Source organism: Falco punctatus (genome assembly GCF_963210335.1).
Source record: "Falco punctatus genome assembly, chromosome: 18".
NCBI classification, from domain to species: domain Eukaryota; kingdom Metazoa; phylum Chordata; class Aves; order Falconiformes; family Falconidae; genus Falco; species Falco punctatus.
The window spans coordinates 5,143,174-5,163,504 of NC_137598.1; the positions used below are offsets into that span (position 1 = coordinate 5,143,174).

The 20,331-nt window shown below is 51.0% G+C and overlaps 3 protein-coding genes across 3 annotated transcripts in view; 1 reads left to right on the forward strand and 2 right to left on the reverse strand.

Annotated features, from left to right (window-relative positions):
• The window catches only part of TNS2 (tensin 2), a gene marked incomplete at its 5' end in the record, with an annotated part of 139,215 nt that overhangs the window by 64,402 nt on the left and 54,482 nt on the right, over positions 1 to 20,331 (forward strand). The gene's annotated exons all lie outside the window — the stretch shown is intronic.
• On the reverse strand, positions 91 to 9,286 carry LOC308054751 (keratin, type II cytoskeletal 6B-like). Its single transcript, XM_080368024.1, has 9 exons — positions 6,935 to 9,286; positions 5,984 to 6,198; positions 5,725 to 5,785; positions 5,463 to 5,558; positions 5,178 to 5,342; positions 4,919 to 5,044; positions 4,468 to 4,688; positions 4,141 to 4,175; positions 91 to 4,041 (listed from the first exon to the last, which is right to left on the reverse strand). The coding sequence occupies exons 1-9, from the start codon at positions 7,532 to 7,534 to the stop codon at positions 3,671 to 3,673; spliced, it is 1,890 nt and encodes a 629-aa protein (XP_080224150.1). The 5' UTR covers positions 7,535 to 9,286; the 3' UTR covers positions 91 to 3,670.
• Positions 9,474 to 20,324, reverse strand: LOC308054748 (keratin, type II cytoskeletal cochleal-like). Its single transcript, XM_080368021.1, has 9 exons — positions 15,862 to 20,324; positions 14,977 to 15,191; positions 14,711 to 14,771; positions 14,366 to 14,461; positions 14,075 to 14,239; positions 13,473 to 13,598; positions 13,038 to 13,258; positions 12,584 to 12,618; positions 9,474 to 12,484 (listed from the first exon to the last, which is right to left on the reverse strand). Exons 1-9 carry the CDS (start codon positions 16,492 to 16,494, stop codon positions 12,144 to 12,146), a joined length of 1,893 nt encoding a protein of 630 aa, XP_080224147.1. The 5' UTR covers positions 16,495 to 20,324; the 3' UTR covers positions 9,474 to 12,143.

Consider the following 20,331-nt stretch of genomic DNA (forward strand, 5'->3'; position numbering starts at 1 on the left):
TGAGGGGCACTCAAGTCACTGTTGGCCAAGGGCTGTCCTACCCTTGAGGGGCACTCAAGTCACTGTTGGCCAAGGGCTGTCCTACCCTTGAGGGGCACTCAAGTCACTGTTGGCCAAGGGCTGTCCTACCCTTGAGGGGCACAAGCCACAGTTGTCCAGGGTCTACCCTACTCCTGAGGAACACAAGCCACAGTTGGCCAAGGTCTACCTTACCCTTGAGGGACACAAGCCACAGTTGGCCAAGGTCTACCTTACCCTTGAGGGACACAAGTCCCAGTTGACCAAGGGTTATCCAGATGTGTGTGGCCTGCCCTCTGTGACAGGCTGCAGCTGGACAATGGTCAGCCATCCCTGCAGCAGGGAGGGGACACCTTCCCTTTCAAAAGCAGCTTGAATGAAGAGGGTCTTGTTTCTTCAGCTGTTATCTCCAAGACGGAGAGTTACGTTCCCCCGATCCCTCTGCAGCGCAGCACACTCGCTCAAGGCTCCCAGTCCCAGGGAGGTGTAGGGTAGCTCAGGTTTTGGTTGGAGAAAACAGGTCATCTCTGCTCATGGCCTCATGCCAGATTGCCAAAGACACGGTCACTGCCCTTCTCGGTAGGCAGCGTAACTTGGTTGTAACATCCCACATGGCGGCTCCAAGACGAGGGAGAAGATCTGTCATGTCAGCCAAATGCCGGGATGCTGACCACATTCAGCGCATGCAGATAAGACACCCAGATTGACTCACTCTGACGTCTTCAGACAAGATGTGAAGATTATACCCAACCTGGAGTCACTGCAGCCTCCTCCAGGTAGAACTCGATAGACAGCCTCGGCTGCAGCCGTTCCTTCAGATCTCTTACGCAAGGAGCTGTGCACAGCAGAATCATCCACACCGCGCAAAATGTAAACTCTGCAGAAAACGTCGATGGAGACCAAGCCAGGCTGCAGCTTCAGATCTCACACAGCAAAGACATTCTGGCATCACAGAGGAGGATGTCGCAATGGCTCGTTACAGTGCCTACAACGCCGTGCTGGGGATTTTAAAGCTGAGAAGAAACATAGTCTTAAAATTAAGAACAAAAATAGGTGACTCTTGCCCCAAGCCAAACCCCAGAGTGCTCTTGGCCCAGCCCCAGCTTCTCAGAGGCATTGCCTTCCCATCGCCTCCTGCCAGGCCAAACCCAGTCACGCTCCCCAGCTCCAGCACACCTCTGCGCGGCTGCACAGGGAGCACAAGCCCCACTCCCAAGAGCCCCCTAACCATTCCCCACCGCCTTGGCTGGGGCTCTCCTGCCTCAGGGACCTGGTAGCTCACAACAGGTTCTTGTGGGACTCCTGAACCACTACTGAAAGCGGTTTCAGCCTCTTTGATCTCTTCTTGTGGCGGAGGAGCTGAACCACAGCACAGATCAAACACAGCAGCGTTGCGCTCCCAGTCCCCCCTCCTCCAGCCAGAGCAAAGCTCTCCCGCTTGCTCTCCATGTCAAGACAGCCCACTGGGGGGATTAACCCACTTTCCAGGGAGCTGGTGGGTGCCTGAGGCCACGGTTTGGGAGCAATCACGCCTTCCCAGCCCTTGTGTTCCTGCTGCTGGTCAGGGAAGGGGACGATGAGTTAGAGATGTTGCAGTTTAAGTCCATATCAGTGTTCCTCACACAGACACCAATTGTCACAGCACAAATAAACTAGTGAGCAGCAAAAAGGCTTCATCGTCAGCTAAACTCTACTATCCATGCTGTTTCTCCATCCTCCAGAGCCCATAGCATACTCCTCCTTGTCTCTGTTTCGCATCGGGTTTGGTTTCCTTCTCCAGGCACCTCCTTCATCCAGGACCTCCTACATCTGAGTCTTCCCTCCTACCGGCCTCAGGGCTATTTAACCACTTTGCGGGGATGAGCTACAGCTGCACATCGCCCATGTCAATCAACCCCCTGCCTTCATTCCCCTACAAGAGGTTCTCAAGCACTGCTGGTGTTGAGCTGTGCAGGCTGCCTGGCCACAGCCTACTTGTGCATCAGAGAGTGGGTGCTTGGCCAGTGTCTATATCCCCACTAGCAGGCAGCTGTACACCTGCCCTCCCACCACTGCCCACAGGACTACTGCCATTGCCACCTTCCTGTACCACAGAGCAAAGTCCATGCCAAGGCAGGAAACTCAGATGATCTGACAACAGCAGATAGGTCTGTTGCCTGCTCTCACCCTTCTGCTGCCAGTTTTCATCATCCATCCATGTGTTTTGATCTCCAGTGGTTTTGCTACTATGTGCTGGCAGGATCCCTGCACAAATCCCGTAACTTTCCGCTTGTGCTTTCAGCATACCCTGTGCACAGCTTCTTCCTGCCCTAAAAATCTGAAATCCCAGCGGGAGATGGATAAACCCCCTTTCCTAGAGCAGGAGCAATTTGACCATTCTGCTAAGATGTGATGTGGGTGGCATAGGCAGCAGGGTATTGAGTGCCTTAGTCTGTGTAGAGGCCAAGCCCTAAATATCAGCACGGGGCAGCCTGTAACCTCCTCCTCATTGACTCAGAAGGTGCTGGACCCCTCTGTGCTGGAGGTTTCCAGAACAACACATGAAGACATCTCCTGGGGAAATGACTACATATGATTACAAGGTTGAGGCTATATCAGGACTTGCTCAAATATTTAGCAGCCTCCTGAATTCCTCCAGTTTGGGCTCCGCAGTGTTCCTGCCTGCTCAAATTTACTGCACATGGTGTGAACTGATCATCCAGAACGTCACCATTCCTGGTACAGGCTTGTGTCTTCAGGCACTACAATGACTGATGAGAGTCGAGAGGCATCACCCGTGCTTGGGTACTTGCCTGGCTCCACTCACACACCCACTCGGTTGCCTCAAAGCACTGTCACGCACCTTGAACCGGAGAACAACCCACCCCTTCCCACCAGGCTGCTTCCCCAACGGCACATCCCACCTTGCCTGGAAGAGCCGTCCAAAGCAATGACACCAAGACATCATGAATGTTCTCTGCAATTTATTGAGAATGGCAACATCCCAAGGAAGTAGGGCATACCACAAACAGAAGAGGAAGGGCGGTGGGGACGGTACATCTTGTTCCATGTCACAGGGGCCTGGCACTGAAGAGCAAGCTTTGTTCTCCTTAGAAAAAGTCCACGTGTGCCTGAGGTCTCGTCAGGTGTCATGGAGAGCAAGGACAAGCTGTGCCAGGGCACCGGTCCCGCTTGCTCCGCACCTACCCGGGCCCCAAAGGCTGGTGAATGGAAGCAGCAGGATGTACCGCATGCAGAAGCACCCCAGGGCCATGGCCATCGAGGAAGGAACGTGAGGACAGTGGAAGAAAGAGGAGTTTTATACACAATTGCCACGAGGCGGCCAGAAATGTACAACACAGCCAGAAAAGCAGAGCGTTCCCCTCCCGTAACTCAGCGCTCCGTGCTGGGTGCCCACAGGCGAGGCTTTCCTTTGCTGCGAAGATGGTTATTTCATCACTGGGCTGGGGGCTAACGAGCAGCGCGCCAGGGCTGCTGACGAGGCATGGCATCGCCACGCGACTCCCAGGATGGGACCGAGCTGGTGCGTGGTGGGCCATGAGGGAGACAGTTCATTTCATTGCAGGACACCGGAGCTGGATTTACGGAGGCTGGGCTGCTGCCGGGAGAAGGTAGGAGATGCTTCTTTCCTTTTGCGAGGTGGCTTTGGGGCTCAGAACCTCACGCCTGATGATTTGACGGAGGTGGTCGTGACACATCTCCGTATGGAGGATGATCCCCCACCGGAGCTGAAGTTGCCACCTCCGGAGCCGCACATCCTTCCACTCCCAGAAGAGAAGCCACCGCTGTGCATTCCTCCTCCCATGCCACAGCTGCCGCCCATGCTTCCTCCTCCAATGCTGCCTCCCATTCCTCCGCTCATGCCGCTGCCGCCGCCAAATCCTCCTCCCATGCCGCTGCCGCCGCCAAATCCTCCTCCCATGCCGCTGCCGCCGCCAAAGCCTCCTCCCATGCCGCTGCCGCCGCCGAAGTCTCCTCCCATGCCTCCTCTGCCACCAGAGATGGTGGTCCTGCCTACCACAGCTGGAGGAGAAGCACAGGTTACATACCTGGAGTGCACCAGCATCCCGCATCTCCAGAAACACACGGTTTCTGCCCAAGGAGAGAAATGCCGATACTTACAGACATTGACGTTGGACATGCCATCGTTGCACAGCCTGGGAGGGAAAACAGACCAGTTAATCCTCTGGGACTAACTCTGTAGTGCACGTTTCCACCCTTTTATTACAAGGTTTATATTCACTACATTGCTGAATTTCCCAATTTTTCTTTAAAAGAAATGAGCAACCTTGAACTTAACATTCTTATAAGAAATATGGAGAACATACTTAAGGGTAAGAGAGCACAGGAGATATGGAATTCATCTTTAGAGTCATTGCAAAGATTTTACCTACTCTTAATATAATCTGTCAGGACTTCAGTCAAATAGACACAAAAGAAGATAGGCACCTGTTCTCCTCCCCCTCCAGCAGCTTCCTGTACATGGCAATCTCAACATCCAGCGCAATCTTGACATTCAGCAGCTCCTGGTACTCCTTCAGCAAGCGAGCCAGCTCCTCCTTGTCTTTCTGCAGGGCACTCTCCAGCTCCTCCAGTTTTATCCTGGCATCCTTCAGGGCCATCTCACCCCGCTCCTCTGCCTCAGCAATAGCTGCCTGCAGCTGCTGGTTCTGTGGAAGAAAAAAGAAAAGCAGTTTCTCAGTTCCCTTCTGCACACCCTCCACCAGAGCAGCCCTCAGGACACAAACTGAATGGAAAATGGGCAGGGACCATCCATCTCCTCCAAAGGACCTGAAGCTCAATGACTGATGTTCCCCTCACACTGTCCTTGACACACCACACAGCTCAGTCATGACCCAGCCTGATGCCATCACCCAACAAGATGCTTGCCAACCCCTACCTGCTTCTTCACGTTCTCAATCTCAGCCCGCAGCCTCTGGATGTTCCTGGTCAGCTCCTGGATCTCTATCTTGGTGTTGCGGAGGCTGTCCCCATGCCGTCCAGCGGTGTTCTGCAGCTCTTCATACTGATGGCATAGAGACAAAGCAACTGTCAGGGACTCAATTTCTCCAGAATGCAGGTGGTCCCCTTGGTGGGTGGCAAGGGAGGCATGAGCCAGCAGAGACCGTCCCAGGTGCCTTGATGGCTTCCCAACTCACCCGGCTCTGGTACCAAGCCTCAGCTTCAGCCCGGCTGTTCTGAGCAATCTGCTCGTACTGACGCCGGACCTCTTCGATGATGCTCTCCAGGTCCAGATGGCGGTTGTTGTCCATGGACACCACCACAGACAGGTCCCGGCTGATTGTCTGCATCTGAGAGAGTTCCTACAACCAAGACAGTGCAGCCCAAGTGACCCTCAAGCCCAGATCTATGGGGGCACTCAGTCCAGCCTACACATGCCTCGGTACATCTCCAACCAGTCCAGGAAAAGGGAGAGCTCTTACCTCGTCATAGATGTATCTCAGGAAGTTGATTTCATCGGTCAGAGCTCCCACTTTGGCTTCCAACTCTACTTTAGTCATGTAGGCATTGTCCACATCCTAAAAGAAATATCACACAGATGGCAACAGCTGCCTCCCACCCCAGAAGAGCTCTTGGCAGCCAATGCCTCCTGTTGGAAGATGCCCATCCTGGTGCTGCCTCCTTCCAATGTCTGTGCAGCCTGTCCCCCCACACTCCCTTTCTCCCAGTGCCTCTCTGACTTACCTTCTTGAGCACCACAAACTCATTCTCAGCAGCAGTGCGCCGGTTGATTTCTTCTTCATACCTGTTGAAGGGCACAAGACAAGTTGAGTCTCTTGACTGCTCATCAGTCAACCAGTGGAACCCCCCTTCCCTCCATGGCAACCTCGGTCCCGTCTCTGCAGAGCTCCACAGCAAAGGGAAGACACTATGGAAATGTCCAAGCTGGCTTCACCCTCCTGTCTTGGTGCCCACTTCTTCCTCAGCCTGTCACTGCACTTACTTGGTCTTGTACTCCTCAACGTATTGCCGCATGTTCTGCAGCTCTGACTCCAGCTGGCCCCTCTGTCCCAGGAGAGACTCCAGCCTCCTCCTCAGGTTCTGGATGTAGTTTTCAAAGATGACATCCAGGTTCTTCCTTGGCCCCGAAGGCCCTTGCTGCTGGAGGAGCTCCCACTTGGTGGAGAGGACCTTGTTCTGCTGCTCCAGGAAGCGGACCTGAAAGCCCACAAAGGGGTGTGTGAGGTGCCCACCCAGAGAGGCATCGCACCACTCAAACCTCCTGCTTATGTGGGAGGCCACGGGAATCATTTTCCACATCCCCAACTATGTCTCATACAAACATTCATCTCCTAAATTGCCTGGCAAGCATTATGAAATTTTGAGTCATTCTGGAACTCTCATTTTGGGAGAAAAAGACGTTGCCAGTAGAAAATAGCATCCCTATTTTTCCATAGCATCAGTTTTGGACATTGCTATCCTCTTCCCAGTAGTGAAGTCAAGAACATTATCTTACAAGGGATTCTGTATTTCCTTTGGGTGTTTTGAATTCAAAATAATCCCAGAGTGTTGGAAAAGTCTTCATCACTAGTTTGTAGAATCAGTTCCTTGAAAAGAAAGTTTCATCAAAAAGAAAAGCACAGTCATGAGAACTCTTAGGACAACTAAATAGGCAATGGTGACTTTGCCCTGAATCATTAGGAATTAGGCTGTGAGATGACAAGGCAAGAGAATTTAATGTTGTGCAAATGTTCTCTTTAATCTTCCATTAGCACGAAAACCTTGTCTATTGTTTGGTATTATTTAATAAGACCTTTATAATAACTTCTACTAAGGCAGCGGTCTTGCAAACATTAACAAGTAGTTGTTGGTAAGAAAAAATATTCCCTTTCTGCACCACAGGAAAGTTGTTTAGAATTCCCATCTCCAAACTAGCACCATCCAACACTCTCACCTTATCAATGAAGGAGGCAAACTGGTTGTTAAGGGTCTTGATCTGTTCCTTCTCCTGGTTTTTCACTTGCTGGATTTGGGGATCAATCTCAACATGGACAGGTCGCAGGAGACTTGGGTCAACTTGCACTGGTTGGATGCCTCCAGGGAAGCCAGGGCCACCAAAGCCACCCATTCCTCCACCACCCATTCCACCACCACCCATTCCACCACCAAAGCCACCCATTCCTCCACCACCCATGCCACCACCACCCATGCCACCGCCACCCATTCCTCCACCAAAGCCACCCATTCCTCCACCAAAGCCACCCATTCCTCCTCCATAGCCTCCACCAAAGCCACCCATTCTGCCGCCGTATCCTCCACCGCCATAGCATCCACCCATAGTAATTCTTCTGCTGCCACCCATGTTATGGAGGCTCCTGCTGCCAAAACCTCCGCAATGTCCACCTCCACCACCTCCCCTGGATGAGGAGTATGAACTGTAACTGATCCTGCTCCTGCCACCACCGCCTCCAAAGCCACCACCAATGGCAGAGCAAGAGCTGTAGCCCCTTCTACTCCCGCCTCCAAAGCTCCTGCAGACGGACTGCCGAGACATGGCTGATTCTTCCAAGCTAAGTCAAAATAAAGAAGAGCAGAAAGACCAACGGAGCTGTGCTGCAAGGGACAAGTGCGGAGAGAAGTGTGCACAGTCTTCTCTGGCTCCACAGCTTCAGGCGCTCCCTTTTATCCGCCTATGGAGGTGGGCTGGGACAGCATGGGTGTGCAGGTGGAAAGCAATTTATTATTTTCATCAGCATGGTGCTGTTGACAGATTCCCCGTTGAGCTTTCCCATATTTGGTCCTGCCTAGAAACACACCCTGCAATATAGAGGTGAATAAAAGAACAAGGACATTGAAACAGGTCCCAGTGACTAAGTGGGCTCTCATATCTTTATGACATCTCGGAATTCAGCTCTTTCAATATTGCATTTTTCTGCAGCCCCGTGTTGGGTTTCCAACTTTCATGAACGATTCCCAATAATTCCAGATAGTGATCTTTCCAGTCAAAGCTGCAGTGAAAGGAGAAATTTTTATGAAATCCCAGCTATAATGTAGCTTTCACAATTCCTTAAACACACCCTAAATCCCCTTTTTATATGTCAAATTGCCTTTGGCATTATAGAAGAAGTTTCCCAATCTTCAACGGGAACTCATGACACTGAAGTTTGAAGAGACTCAGCATATTCTCGAGCTCAAAAGGAAAAACATCTCCTTGGAGTGCATGTGGTGTCACTTCAAATGGGAGTGTCCTCTACCCGTGCATCAAATGCCCTCCAATTGTATCTCCCCCAGTCTGTGACAGCTAACTGGGACCTTGGATGATGATGGAGCGGAGTGAACAAGACAACTTGAATCATCACGCTCCTTCTCTGTGCTCTTCTGAGGGCAACAGGGAACGGCAAACTGTGGAAGAGCGAAGGGACACATGGGGCAGCCACTTCGGTGGTGACTGGGGACAGACATCAAGCACTACTGAGCCCGATGGCAGAGGAGCAGCTCGAGATGGTGAGAGGTTCCTACTGCTCAGATGGATGTCACTGACGCAACGGCTGTTTCCAAAGATGAGACAACCAAAGTGAGAAACATTAAGAACAGGGGCTATTATAACTTGTGAAGCATCGTATATCCTCTCAATTTCAAATATCCTGTTGGGAAAGGGATGTATGTTGGAGATGTTTTCTGTAGGGTGTGTCTGAAAGCCATTTTTTGATTGCTTGTAAATGAAATATTAAATAATTACTCATAAGGTTCCAGGTTACAATAGAAAACTGATATGCAGTGTTCTGAAGAACCTGGCTTACAGCTGCTGGTTAAACAGAACCTGAGGTCTGTAAATACTATTTAAAAGCCATTCTGAAGGTATTACCTGTCTGGAAATTATCAATCAAATATGTGTTTCATTTAATGATTGAAATACATAATCACTTTTCACATCTTCTCTAGATATTAACCAGCACAAGTAATCAAAAAGTGACAATGAAAATATACATAAAGGCCCCTTAAAAGATTTAAAACAATAATGAACATGAATTTAAAGTTACTCAAAAGACCAAACTATGAACATATACATTCATAACGAGTTTTCAGGATTTCCCGTAAGACTTGTGCAACTCGGTGTTGTTTGAGAGTATCCCTCAGTGTCAGCCTGCAGCCACAGACACTTCAGACCCTTTGGAAACACCAGCCCAGAGAATCACTTTCAAAAGCCACCAGAGGAATCACAAACATAAATGCCATTGATGGCCGCAGAGGCGGAGGCTGCTGGACACCACAGGCTCTTCACAGAACGGGGCGCAGGGCAGAGGAGAACATGGCCCTTGAGGGGGACTCAAGCCACAGTTGTCCAGGGTCTACCCTACTCCTGAGGAACACAAGCCACAGTTGTCCAGGGTCTACCCTACTCCTGAGGAACACAAGCCACAGTTGTCCAGGGTCTACCCTACTCCTGAGGAACACAAGCCACAGTTGTCCAGGGTCTACCCTACTCCTGAGGAACACAAGCCACAGTTGGCCAAGGTCTACCTTACCCTTGAGGGACACAAGTCCCAGTTGACCAAGGGTTATCCAGATGTGTGTGGCCTGCCCTCTGTGACAGGCTGCAGCTGGACAATGGTCAGCCATCCCTGCAGCAGGGAGGGGACACCTTCCCTTTCAAAAGCAGCTTGAATGAAGAGGGTCTTGTTTCCTCAGCTGTTATCTCCAAGACGGAGAGTTACGTTCCCCCGATCCCTCTGCAGCGCAGCGCACTCGCTCAAGGCGAGCAGTCCCAGGGAGGTGTAGGGTAGCTCAGGTTTTGGTTGCAGAAAACAGGTCATCTCTGCTCATGGCCTCATGCCAGATTGCCAGACACGGTCACTGCCCTTCTCGGTAGGCAGCGTAACTTGGTTGTAACATCCCACATGGCGGCTCCAAGACGAGGGAGAAGATCTGTCATGTCAGCCAAATGCCTGGATGCTGACCACATTCAGATAAGACGCCCAGATTGACTCACTCTGACATCCTTAGACAAGATGTGAAGATTATACCCAACCTGGAGTCACTGCAGCCTCCTCCAGGTAGAACTCAACACCAAGCATAGGCTCCAACCGTTCCTTCAGATCTCTTACACAAGGAGTTGTACATAGTAAAATCATCAACAACACGCAAGACGTAAACTCTGCAGAAAATGTAGATGGAGACCAAGCCGGGCTGCAACATCAGCGTTCACACAACAAAGAGATTCTGGCACAAAATGCAAGAGGGAGCACGGAGGAGCATGTTGCAGTGACTCCTCACACCAGTACCTACAACGTTGTTTTGGTTTTTAAAGCTGAGAAGAAACATAGTCCCAAGATCAAGAACCAAAACAAGGGACTCTTGCCCCAAGCCAAACCCCAGAGTGCTCTTGGCCCAGCCCCAGCTTCTCAGAGGCATTGCCTTCCCATCGCCTCCTGCCAGGCCAAACCCAGTCACGCTCCCCAGCTCCAGCACACCTCTGCGCGGCTGCACAGGGAGCACAAGCCCCGCTCCCTGTGCCCCCTAACCATTCCCCACCACCTTGGCTGGGGCTCTCCTGCCTCAGGGACCTGGTAGCTCACAACAGGTTCTTGTGGGACTCCTGAACCACTACTGAAAGCGGTTTCAGCCTCTTTGATCTCTTCTTGTGGCGGAGGAGCTGAACCACAGCACAGATCAAACACAGCAGCGTTGCGCTCCCAGTCCCCCCTCCTCCAGCCAGAGCAAAGCTCTCCCGCTTGCTCTCCATGTCAAGACAGCCCACTGGGGGGATTAACCCACCTTCCAGGGAGCTGGTGGGTGCCTGAGGCCACGGTTTGGGAGCAATCACGCCTTCCCAGCCCTTGTGTTCCTGCTGCTGGTCAGGGAAGGGGACGATGAGTTAGAGGTTCTCAAGCACGGCTGGTGCCTGCAGGGTGCTGAGCTGTGCAGGCTGCCTGGCCGCAGCCAGCTCGTGCATCAGAGGGTAGGTGCTTGGCCAACATCCATACCCATGCTAGCAGGCAGCTGTGTGTCTGCCTTCCCACCACTGCCCACAACACCACTGCCATCTACTTCCCCCAACATGGATCAAAGTCTATTCCACGATGACTTGATCAGAAGTCAATGTTGTGTGAGGGGACTCAACTGTGTCGGTTGGTATAATGCTGAGGCATGAATTCCAGGGCAGTGCTCCCGCCCCAGCTAATTTACTGCACATGGTGCGAACTGATCATCCAGAACGTCACCATTCCTGGTACGGGCTTGTGTCTTCAGGCACTACAATGACTGATGAGAGTCGAGAGGCATCACCCGTGCTTGGGTACTTGCCTGGCTCCACTCACACACCCACTCGGTTGCCTCAAAGCACTGTCACGCACCTTGAACCGGAGAACAACCCACCCCTTCCCACCAGGCTGCTTCCCCAACGGCACATCCCACCTTGCCTGGAAGAGCCGTCCAAAGCAATGACACCAAGACATCATGAATGTTCTCTGCAATTTATTGAGAATGGCAACATCCCAAGGAAGTAGGGCATACCACAAACAGAAGAGGAAGGGCGGTGGGGACGGTACATCTTGTTCCATGTCACAGGGGCCTGGCACTGAAGAGCAAGCTTTGTTCTCCTTAGAAAAAGTCCACGTGTGCCTGAGGTCTCGTCAGGTGTCATGGAGAGCAAGGACAAGCTGTGCCAGGGCACCGGTCCCGCTTGCTCCGCACCTACCCGGGCCCCAAAGGCTGGTGAATGGAAGCAGCAGGATGTACCGCATGCAGAAGCACCCCAGGGTCATGGCCATCGAGGAAGGAACGTGAGGACAGTGGAAGAAAGAGGAGTTTTATACACAATTGCCACGAGGCGGCCAGAAATGTACAACACAGCCAGAAAAGCAGAGCGTTCCCCTCCCGTAACTCAGCGCTCCGTGCTGGGTGCCCGCAGGCAAGGCTTTCCTTTGCTGCGAAGATGGTTATTTCATCACTGGGCTGGGGGCTAACGAGCAGCGCGCCAGGGCTGCTGACGAGGCATGGCATCGCCACGCGACTCCCAGGATGGGACCGAGCTGGTGCGTGGTGGGCCATGAGGGAGACAGTTCATTTCATTGCAGGACACCGGAGCTGGATTTACGGAGGCTGGGCTGCTGCCGGGAGAAGGTAGGAGATGCTTCTTTCCTTTTGCGAGGTGGCTTTGGGGCTCAGAACCTCACGCCTGATGATTTGACGGAGGTGGTCGTGACACATCTCCGTATGGAGGACGATCCCCCACCGGAGCTGAAGTTGCCACCTCCGGAGCCGCACATCCTTCCACTCCCAGAAGAGAAGCCACCGCTGTACATTCCTCCTCCCATGCCACAGCTGCCACCCATGCTTCCTCCTCCAAAGCTGCCTCCCATTCCTCCGCTCATGCCGCTGCCGCCGCCAAATCCTCCTCCCATGCCGCTGCCGCCGCCGAAGCCTCCTCCCATGCCGCTGCCGCCGCCGAAGCCTCCTCCCATGCCTCCTCTGCCACCAGAGATGGTGGTCCTGCCTACCACAGCTGGAGGAGAAGCACAGGTTACATACACGGAGTGCACCGGCATCCCGCATCTCCAGAAACACACGGTTTCTGCCCAAGGAGAGAAATGCCGATACTTACAGACATTGACGTTGGACATGCCATCGTTGCACAGCCTGGGAGGGAAATTGGTAAATTTTAATCACCCAGCAAAAGAGACATTGTAAAAACTGCAAACTGTATTTTCATCATCAAACTCTTTTCCTGTTTCATCCTTATGAGCAACTTAATTATCATTAAAATATTTAAGGAGGGAAGGCATTGGCAATTTCTCTTTAGATTAACATTCTTCCATATTTGAGTTCATTAAAAAAATCACACCTAGCAGTAATTAAATGGCAGCTACACCACCTGTAGTGTACAGGTTATGCCAATTATCAGTCCTGGCCATCCACAATGTCACCCAGAGTGCCAATTGCCATATCCACCCATTTTAACCAAAAGAGCCGGTTTGCAATTACACTGCTATCATTAAAACTGAAGGCATCCAGCACTGATCATAACATCCCTCTCAAACCCAAAGTCAAGTGTTTACCTGTTCTCCTCCCCCTCCAGCAGCTTCCTGTACATGGCAATCTCAACGTCCAGCGCAATCTTGATGTTCAGCAGTTCCTGGTACTCCTTCAGCAAGCGAGCCAGCTCCTCCTTGTCTTTCTGCAGGGCACTCTCCAGCTCCTCCAGTTTTATCCTGGCATCCTTCAGGGCCATCTCACCCCGCTCCTCTGCCTCAGCAATAGCTGCCTGCAGCTGCTGGTTCTGTGGAAGAAAAAAGGGCACTTCCTTCCTCAGGTCTCATTTTGTCACTTTGATCAGCCCTCAAACCCCAAGTGGAGTGAAGTCATGGGGAAAAGAGGAAACATCTCCATGAAGCTAATGGGGGGGTGGCTGAAGAAACCATTCCTGCCCCACACACGGTCATCTGTCACTCAACCCAATGCCAGCATCCCCCTAGATGCTTGTCAACCCCTACCTGCTTCTTCACGCTCTCAATCTCAGCCCGCAGCCTCTGGATGTTCCTGGTCAGCTCCTGGATCTCTATCTTGGTGTTCCGTAGGCTGTCCCCATGCCGTCCAGCGGTGCTCTGCAGCTGTTCGTACTGATGGCACCGAGAACAAAGCAAACCTTCAGTGAAACGTTCCTGATGCCTAGATGAGATTTGTCAACAGTTTCATAGCTTATGTGCTGCTACAAGGAGCTGGCACGTTGGTCATGGATGCCCAGCTCAATGTAAAAGATGGTTTTGAGACTCAATTATTGGTTTTGATTTTTGAAATATGTCTTAATGAGACTAAAAAGCAACCCCTGGCTTCTGAAAAGCTGCTTTGAGCAGGCGTTCTCTGGCTAAGGTCCCTTTTTGGCCACCTTTATTGAGAAGCTTGTACTGTGCACTGAAGTGATGTTCTAGATGCCTTGAAAACAGTGAGTCAGATCCCTCAAAAGCAACGCAATTCCTCTGGGGACTTCCTTGCACAAGCTCCAGCACCGTTAGCTTGAAGAGATGTCTCACATTGTCATAAATTATAGGTGAACACTAGCCATCACGCAGGGTGCCTTGATGGCTTCCCAACTCACCTGGCTCTGGTACCAAGCCTCAGCTTCAGCTCTGCTGCTCTGAGCAATCTGCTCATACTGACGCCGGACCTCTTCGATGATGCTGTCCAGGTCCAGGTGACGGTTGTTGTCCATGGACACCACCACAGACAGGTCCCGGCTGATTGTCTGCATCTGAGAGAGTTCCTACAACCAAGACAGTGCAGCCCAAGTGACCCTCAAGCCCAGATCTATGGGGGTACCCAGTCCAGCCTCAGTGTCTTTGGCCAACACACGCCTCAATACAGCTCCAGGGGAAGGGAGAGCTCGTACCTCCTCATAGATGGCCCTCAGGAAGTTGATTTCATCGGTCAGAGCTCCCACCTTGGCTTCCAACTCTACTTTAGTCATGTAGGCAGAGTCCACATCCTAAAGGAAAGAGGACAGAAAATCATTTCATTTCCTCTTGTAAATCCTTCGGGATCATGGAAATTAGAATCGGTGCTGAGGGTAACAGCTGTGATGGTGTTACTCAATTATTCAAATCAAAAACAAGGGACTTCAAACTTCAGCCCACAGATCCTACAACGTCTACGATTTCCCATCCAAGAGGGATCCCCTGCAAGAGCAGGTAAAGCCCCATATTCAAGCGATCACTTTATAGTGCCTGTGACTCACCTTCTTAAGCACCACAAACTCGTTCTCAGCAGTTGTGCGCCTGTTGATCTCTTCCTCATACCTATGGAGAGTGAAAATACAAGCTGAGCTTCCTGAATTTTCCTGCCTAAGGCCACGCTAAACAAACAAACAGGAAAAAAAAATAACTCAAAATATTTAGACTGAAAAAACTATGTCCACAATTGCCATAAAGAGGATGCATGTGAAGAAGAATGACTACCGAGCTGCTGGACTGGCTTCCTGGTTTAGTCTGTCACCACACTTACTTGTTTTTGTAATCCTCGACGTATTGCTGCATGTTCTGCAGCTCTGACTCCAGCTGGCCCCTCTGCGCCAAGATTGAGTCCAGCTGCCTCCTTAAGTTCTGGATGTAGTTTTCAAAGATGACATCCAGGTTCTTCCTTGGCCCCGAAGGCCCTTGCTGCTGGAGGAGCTCCCACTTGGTGGAGAGGACCTTGTTCTGCTGCTCCAGGAAGCGGACCTGAAAGCCAACACATGGAGTATTGACCATCATACCGGGAACAGCAGCAGAAGCCAGAGCTGCTCTTTCATCACGTAAAAAAGATTCTCCTTTGTACAATCACAAGACACCTAGTTTACTTTTATTTTTTTAAATTTCTGTTGTTGCCTGAAACTCAAGATTGGGAAAAGAAGCAAATTTCTAAGCCATATTCAAGTCAAAGGAGCTTTTCAGCGTAGCACCGGCTCCGAGTACATTCCCATCGCAAGTAGTGTAGAAATCTTAGATCTCTAGTCTAGACGTAAAAGCCCGGATATTTGAAAAGGAGAAGAAATGGTTATATTACTGAATTCTTAAATGGAAGGGTATTTGGAAAGAGAATGGTTCGGGAGGGGAAATTTGTGCCTGAAACCTGCCTGAAACCTGCCTCCTGATGTTTGGAGGCACTGAGCCTCCTTGCGAGAATCACCGATGAGTTGAGCCTGGTGCAACTGGCTGGATTAAAGCCCTGAAGACACAGCTTTGATCTCGTATGGAAGAGATTCTCATCTCTTCCCTAGCAGCTCTTAATAAAGAGACTCGGCTGAAACGTCTCAGCCCGCTGGAATTCAGCTCAAAAAGGACATTTCTGCAGAACTTGAAAGTTCTTCCCAGTTTTGACCCTTAATTAGACACAATCCCACCCTCTCACCTTATCAATGAAAGAGGCAAATTGATTGTTAAGAGTCTTGATCTGTTCCTTCTCCTGGTTTTTGACTTGCTGGATCTGGGGATCAATCTCAACATGGACCGGCTGTAGGAGGGTTGAGTCAACCTGCACTGGCTGGATTCCAGGGCCACCTCTACCGGGGCCACCAAAGCCTGGCATGCCAAAGCCTGGGCCACCAAAGCCACCCATTCCTCCACCACCCATTCCTCCACCACCCATTCCTCCACCATAACCACCCATTCCTCCAGCAAAGCCACCCATTCCACCACCACCCATTCCTCCAAAGCCACCCATTCCTCCTCCACCCATTCCTCCACCAAAGCTTCCTAGTCCTCCTCCGTAGCCTCCACCGAAGCCACCCATCCTGCCTCCGTATCCACCACCATAGCATCCACCCATGGAAATCCTTCCACTGCCACCTATGCTATGGAGGCTCTTGCTGCTAAACCCTCCACAGCGTCCACCACCTCCAAATCCCCTGGACATAGAGAACGAGCTGTAGCTGCTCCTGCTCCTGCCGCCACCACCTCCGAAGCCACCACCGATGGCAGAGCAAGAGCTGTAGCCCCTTCTACTCCCGCCTCCAAAGCTCCTGCAGACAGACTGCCGAGACATGGCTGATTCTTCCAAGCTGAGTCACAAATTGAGAAGATGAGAAAGGCTGGTGGAGTTGTGCTGCAAGGAGGTGCGTGTAAAGAGAAGGGAAGTCGGTCCCTCTGGCGGGAGGGCAGCAGAGACTCTCTTTTATCTGTTTCTGGAGGTGGGCTGGGTTTGCATGGGCGTGAAGGAGGAGACAGTTACTGTCTTCATCAGCGTGGTGTGGTTTACAGATTTTCATCTTCAATTTGCCAAACATTGACCCTACCCAGAAACACACCCTAGAATGCAGGAGAAAATTAAAAAAGATTCAACTGTGTCCACCAAATGGTAGCACTGGGTGACTAAGAAGTCTTAGGCGGTTGTGGTATAGTAACACTCTCCCTAGGACACACTATAGTCTTTTTTTTTTTCCACCTTTCATCCATTGTGGTTGTTTCCCTGCTTATGTTTATCTTTATTTTGATCTTTCACTCCAAAGCCCCATGGCAGGCAAGCGCTGCCGTTCATGCCAAATTGTAGCACGGCTTTCACAATTCCCAAAACACACCTATGTTACACCCTTAGTCTTCTTTTTACATGGAAAATCGCCTTTGGCTTTGAGAAGTAGTTTCTCAATCCAGAGCCAGTGCTCAGCAAATTGCATTTTGATGAGGCTCTCCGGCTTTTCGATAAATAAAAGCTTACCAGAAAGGAGGCACCAGAGCAATGGTTGGCCCTGGAAATTCATTCATTGTTGGACCAAACTCTCGCTGCAAGTGACTCCTGGGCTCTTCGTGCCTATAGTCTCAGCACCGGTGAAGAAATGCCACAAATATCATAGACGGGAAATCCCTTCAGGATGTTCTGACGGCTTCAGGACCATGAGAAGAGCCAGAGAAGGCATCGGCAACCCGGCTGCTCCGGTGGGAAATGTGGCCAGACGGACGGAGGGCTCTGAGAACAGGCAGAGAGCAGGAGGCATGCAAAATCACACTGCCCACATCATAAATCCTGTAACTACTCAAAGGCAATTAGCCAGGCAGAGGATGCTGGAGAGCTCAGCTCGTTTGTAGAGACACATAGAAATGAGGAGAACAGAGGGCACAATAACTTTCACTTGAGGAAATGCATGTTTTTCGGCTGCCTGCCTTAGTTCACTATTTATATGCAAATATGTTTTTTGGCAGACACAGACACTTGTGAGCGGTGCTGAGCCCTCCTTCGGGAGGGCAGGTGGATCCCTGTCCAAGCTCCTTTGGAAGTGGGCACCAGGCTCTGGGAAGGCAGAAGCTGGTGGGAACACTCCGGTTTGATGCCACGCTGCGAAGGGATTAGCTGATGCATGAGACTTGCAATAATAAGACTATGACCCATCATACATTCATCCTTTTGTCTTGCAGAAGCCTGCTTATCAAAGAACAATTACTGAGTCTTTTTTTTTTTTTTTTAGAAAGTCCTTTTTTTTTATTGGTTTTCAGCTTTTTTGAGCCACCTGAGATATTTGGAAGTTCTAAAATCTTTATGACTACTGAGGCAGCCAGCTGTGCTGGTGGCTTTCTAGCAAGGTTCTCAGAAGTTCTCACAGGACACAGGCAATTAAGTGCTTCTTGAAAATCCACACTAGCAACTCTTGGTGTCTTTAGATGTTTAAATACCTCTAAAAATATCGCACAGACACCTATTTCCAAAAAGTCCCTAAGGACCTGGACCAGGTCACGACATGCAGCCAAACTGGCATTTCCACTGAAAAACACGACTGTCCCGGCACAGCCTGCTCATCCCACCTCCCTTCCCAGCACCCGCCTGGATTCCTGAGCATGTGGGGCAGAGGATCAAGGGATAGATAGGGCTAAAAAAGGTATAGAATAAAAACAAGTCACTTTGAGACCAAAGGGGTGGGGAGGACGGGGGTTGTGGTGGTTGTGCAGCACGGTTTAAAGACAAATAAATAAATAGACAATAAATACGCGGGTCGAGGAGGTCCTGTATGGCTTGCTGGTCTTCAGCCAGACTTTGTCTCCTAAACACCTGTCCAGCTTGGGAGGTTCTGCAGCGCAACCTCAAACACCACAGCAGCCGTGAGCCAACAGCCTTGACAAACCCCTGATCCCTCTTGGGGCCGAGGCAGAGCCGGCGCTCAGCAGCCCCGTCCATCTCGAGGAGAGGCAAAGCGCCAGCAAGACCTGGCAGTGCTGCCTCCGTGGACCGGGCTGAGAACAGGCTCTGCTCCTGGTTCATCAGCCAAGCACATCCCACCGCTGCCTGCCACGCCGCCAGGTTCAGCAGCGTGCCATGGGCTTACGGCTGCTATAGATACAATCACACAGATGCACACGCATCTAACGATGCCTTCCTTCACATTGCCACACATGCGGTTACATTTTTTTTGGGGGGGGGGGGGCGGGGGGAGGGGTGTTTTTTAATTTTTCTGTGGGCGGGACAACATGATCGGAACGTTTTCCCATTCCCAGCCGTGCTGGGAGGAGATGCGTTAAGTCAGCACAAGGCTCCGAGTCCCCGGCGCCCGTGTTTAGATAACGTTGAGTCACGGCCACATCGCCAGCCAAGTTTGGGAAATCGAACTGGGATTTGGGTATCAACATCGTCAGCCGGTTCAAACGCAAGAGGCAGCTTTAGACCACGGGGATCTCAAACAACATCGTTATACCCAGAGCCCTAGTGAAGGAAAACAACCTTTAAAGTCCCTTCCAACCCAAACAATCCAAGGAATCCATGAAAATAAACAGGCAGGAACGTAGGAATAGAAGCCTTGGCTCATTTCAGCAGCAGCACCGTCAGCCACATGCACTGGCCTTAGGAAAAGTCTTCAGCCCCAGAAAGGGAGAATTCTGGGGAGGGGGAAAGCAAAGCAAAGCATTTAATTCCCACACCTCCCATAAAATGCTTGACATCTAAGTGTCTTCACTGTGCACTTTGAAAATGGGGGGAAATCGTGACAAAATCAAACCAAACTTATTTCTGACCATGCAAAATGTTTTTACTCCTCCAATAAGAGGCAGAAGTTGTGTCACGTCTTGGTCCAGCCCAGCAGAATTTTCCCCTCCTTGCTGCAGCAATCCTAGGGACAAAAGGCGAGGGCTTTTTGGTGTCTGTTTGTTTTAACAACAGCCTTAGCACACATCTAGAAACCTTTTGTCTCTCCATCACGCTGCCCTGATGGCAAGAGTCATTTGCTGGAGGCAAGTTTACACAGAGGCAGCTAAATCGGGGTAACTCTGAGGGAAGTAGATGTCTTTTCATTCAACGCCATCTCAGGTCCCTTTACGACTCACTAGAATATTTAACTGTTGCCCAAACCATCTCCCCATCCAAGTAGTTACATGCCTTTGCTGGCAGCATTGTGACATTCCGCAGTCACCGGTACGTTTATGTCTCGAGCATTTACAACTGGGAAGAGAGCATGGGATAAATGAAATGAGTCATCTGGATCGCAGAGCGAGTCTGCGGTTGACCAGGGATGTGACTCAAGGTCTCCTGAGCAAGAGGTCAAACCACGCCAGGAGTTTTTGGCTCTAAATTTACAGGTCATCAAAAATATTCTGCTTTTGTGGAGAGGCAGAGCTTGACAGGGGGTTGGGATCTTACTCTTCCCATGGTCTCAGGTGCCTTTTGGAGATGCCTTAAAAGCAGCCCATGGATCCCTGGCCAGTCCAGACACAGTGAAAGCTGCAGGGCTGGCTCCGGCATCAGGGATGCTGAGGCATTAGCTCTGATTTAGCTCGGAGGGGTGATGATCACCCCTCCCTTTTCCACACCATTCCTTAGAGCATGCTCCAGCACCACTTAGGGCTGTGCAATGTCTTAGCCATGACAGCACCAGCTGTGGGCACCACAGTGTCGGGACCACCTTGG

Excerpts from the sequence above, each read along its gene's own strand:
- LOC308054751 (XM_080368024.1), bottom strand. The coding sequence starts at position 7,534 with ATGTCTCGGCAGTCCGTCTGCAGGAGCTTTGGAGGCGGGAGTAGAAGG. Across the intron at positions 6,199-6,934 it reads TTGCCTCCTTCATTGATAAG|GTCCGCTTCCTGGAGCAGCA; the intron begins GTGAGAGTGTTG and ends GTGGGCTTTCAG. Across the intron at positions 5,343-5,462 it reads TGAGATACATCTATGACGAG|GAACTCTCTCAGATGCAGAC; the intron begins GTAAGAGCTCTC and ends TCTTGGTTGTAG.
- LOC308054748 (XM_080368021.1), bottom strand. The coding sequence starts at position 16,494 with ATGTCTCGGCAGTCTGTCTGCAGGAGCTTTGGAGGCGGGAGTAGAAGG. Across the intron at positions 14,462-14,710 it reads AGTTTGTGGTGCTTAAGAAG|GATGTGGACTCTGCCTACAT; the intron begins GTGAGTCACAGG and ends TCTTTCCTTTAG. Across the intron at positions 13,259-13,472 it reads TTGAGAGCGTGAAGAAGCAG|AACCAGCAGCTGCAGGCAGC; the intron begins GTAGGGGTTGAC and ends TTTCTTCCACAG.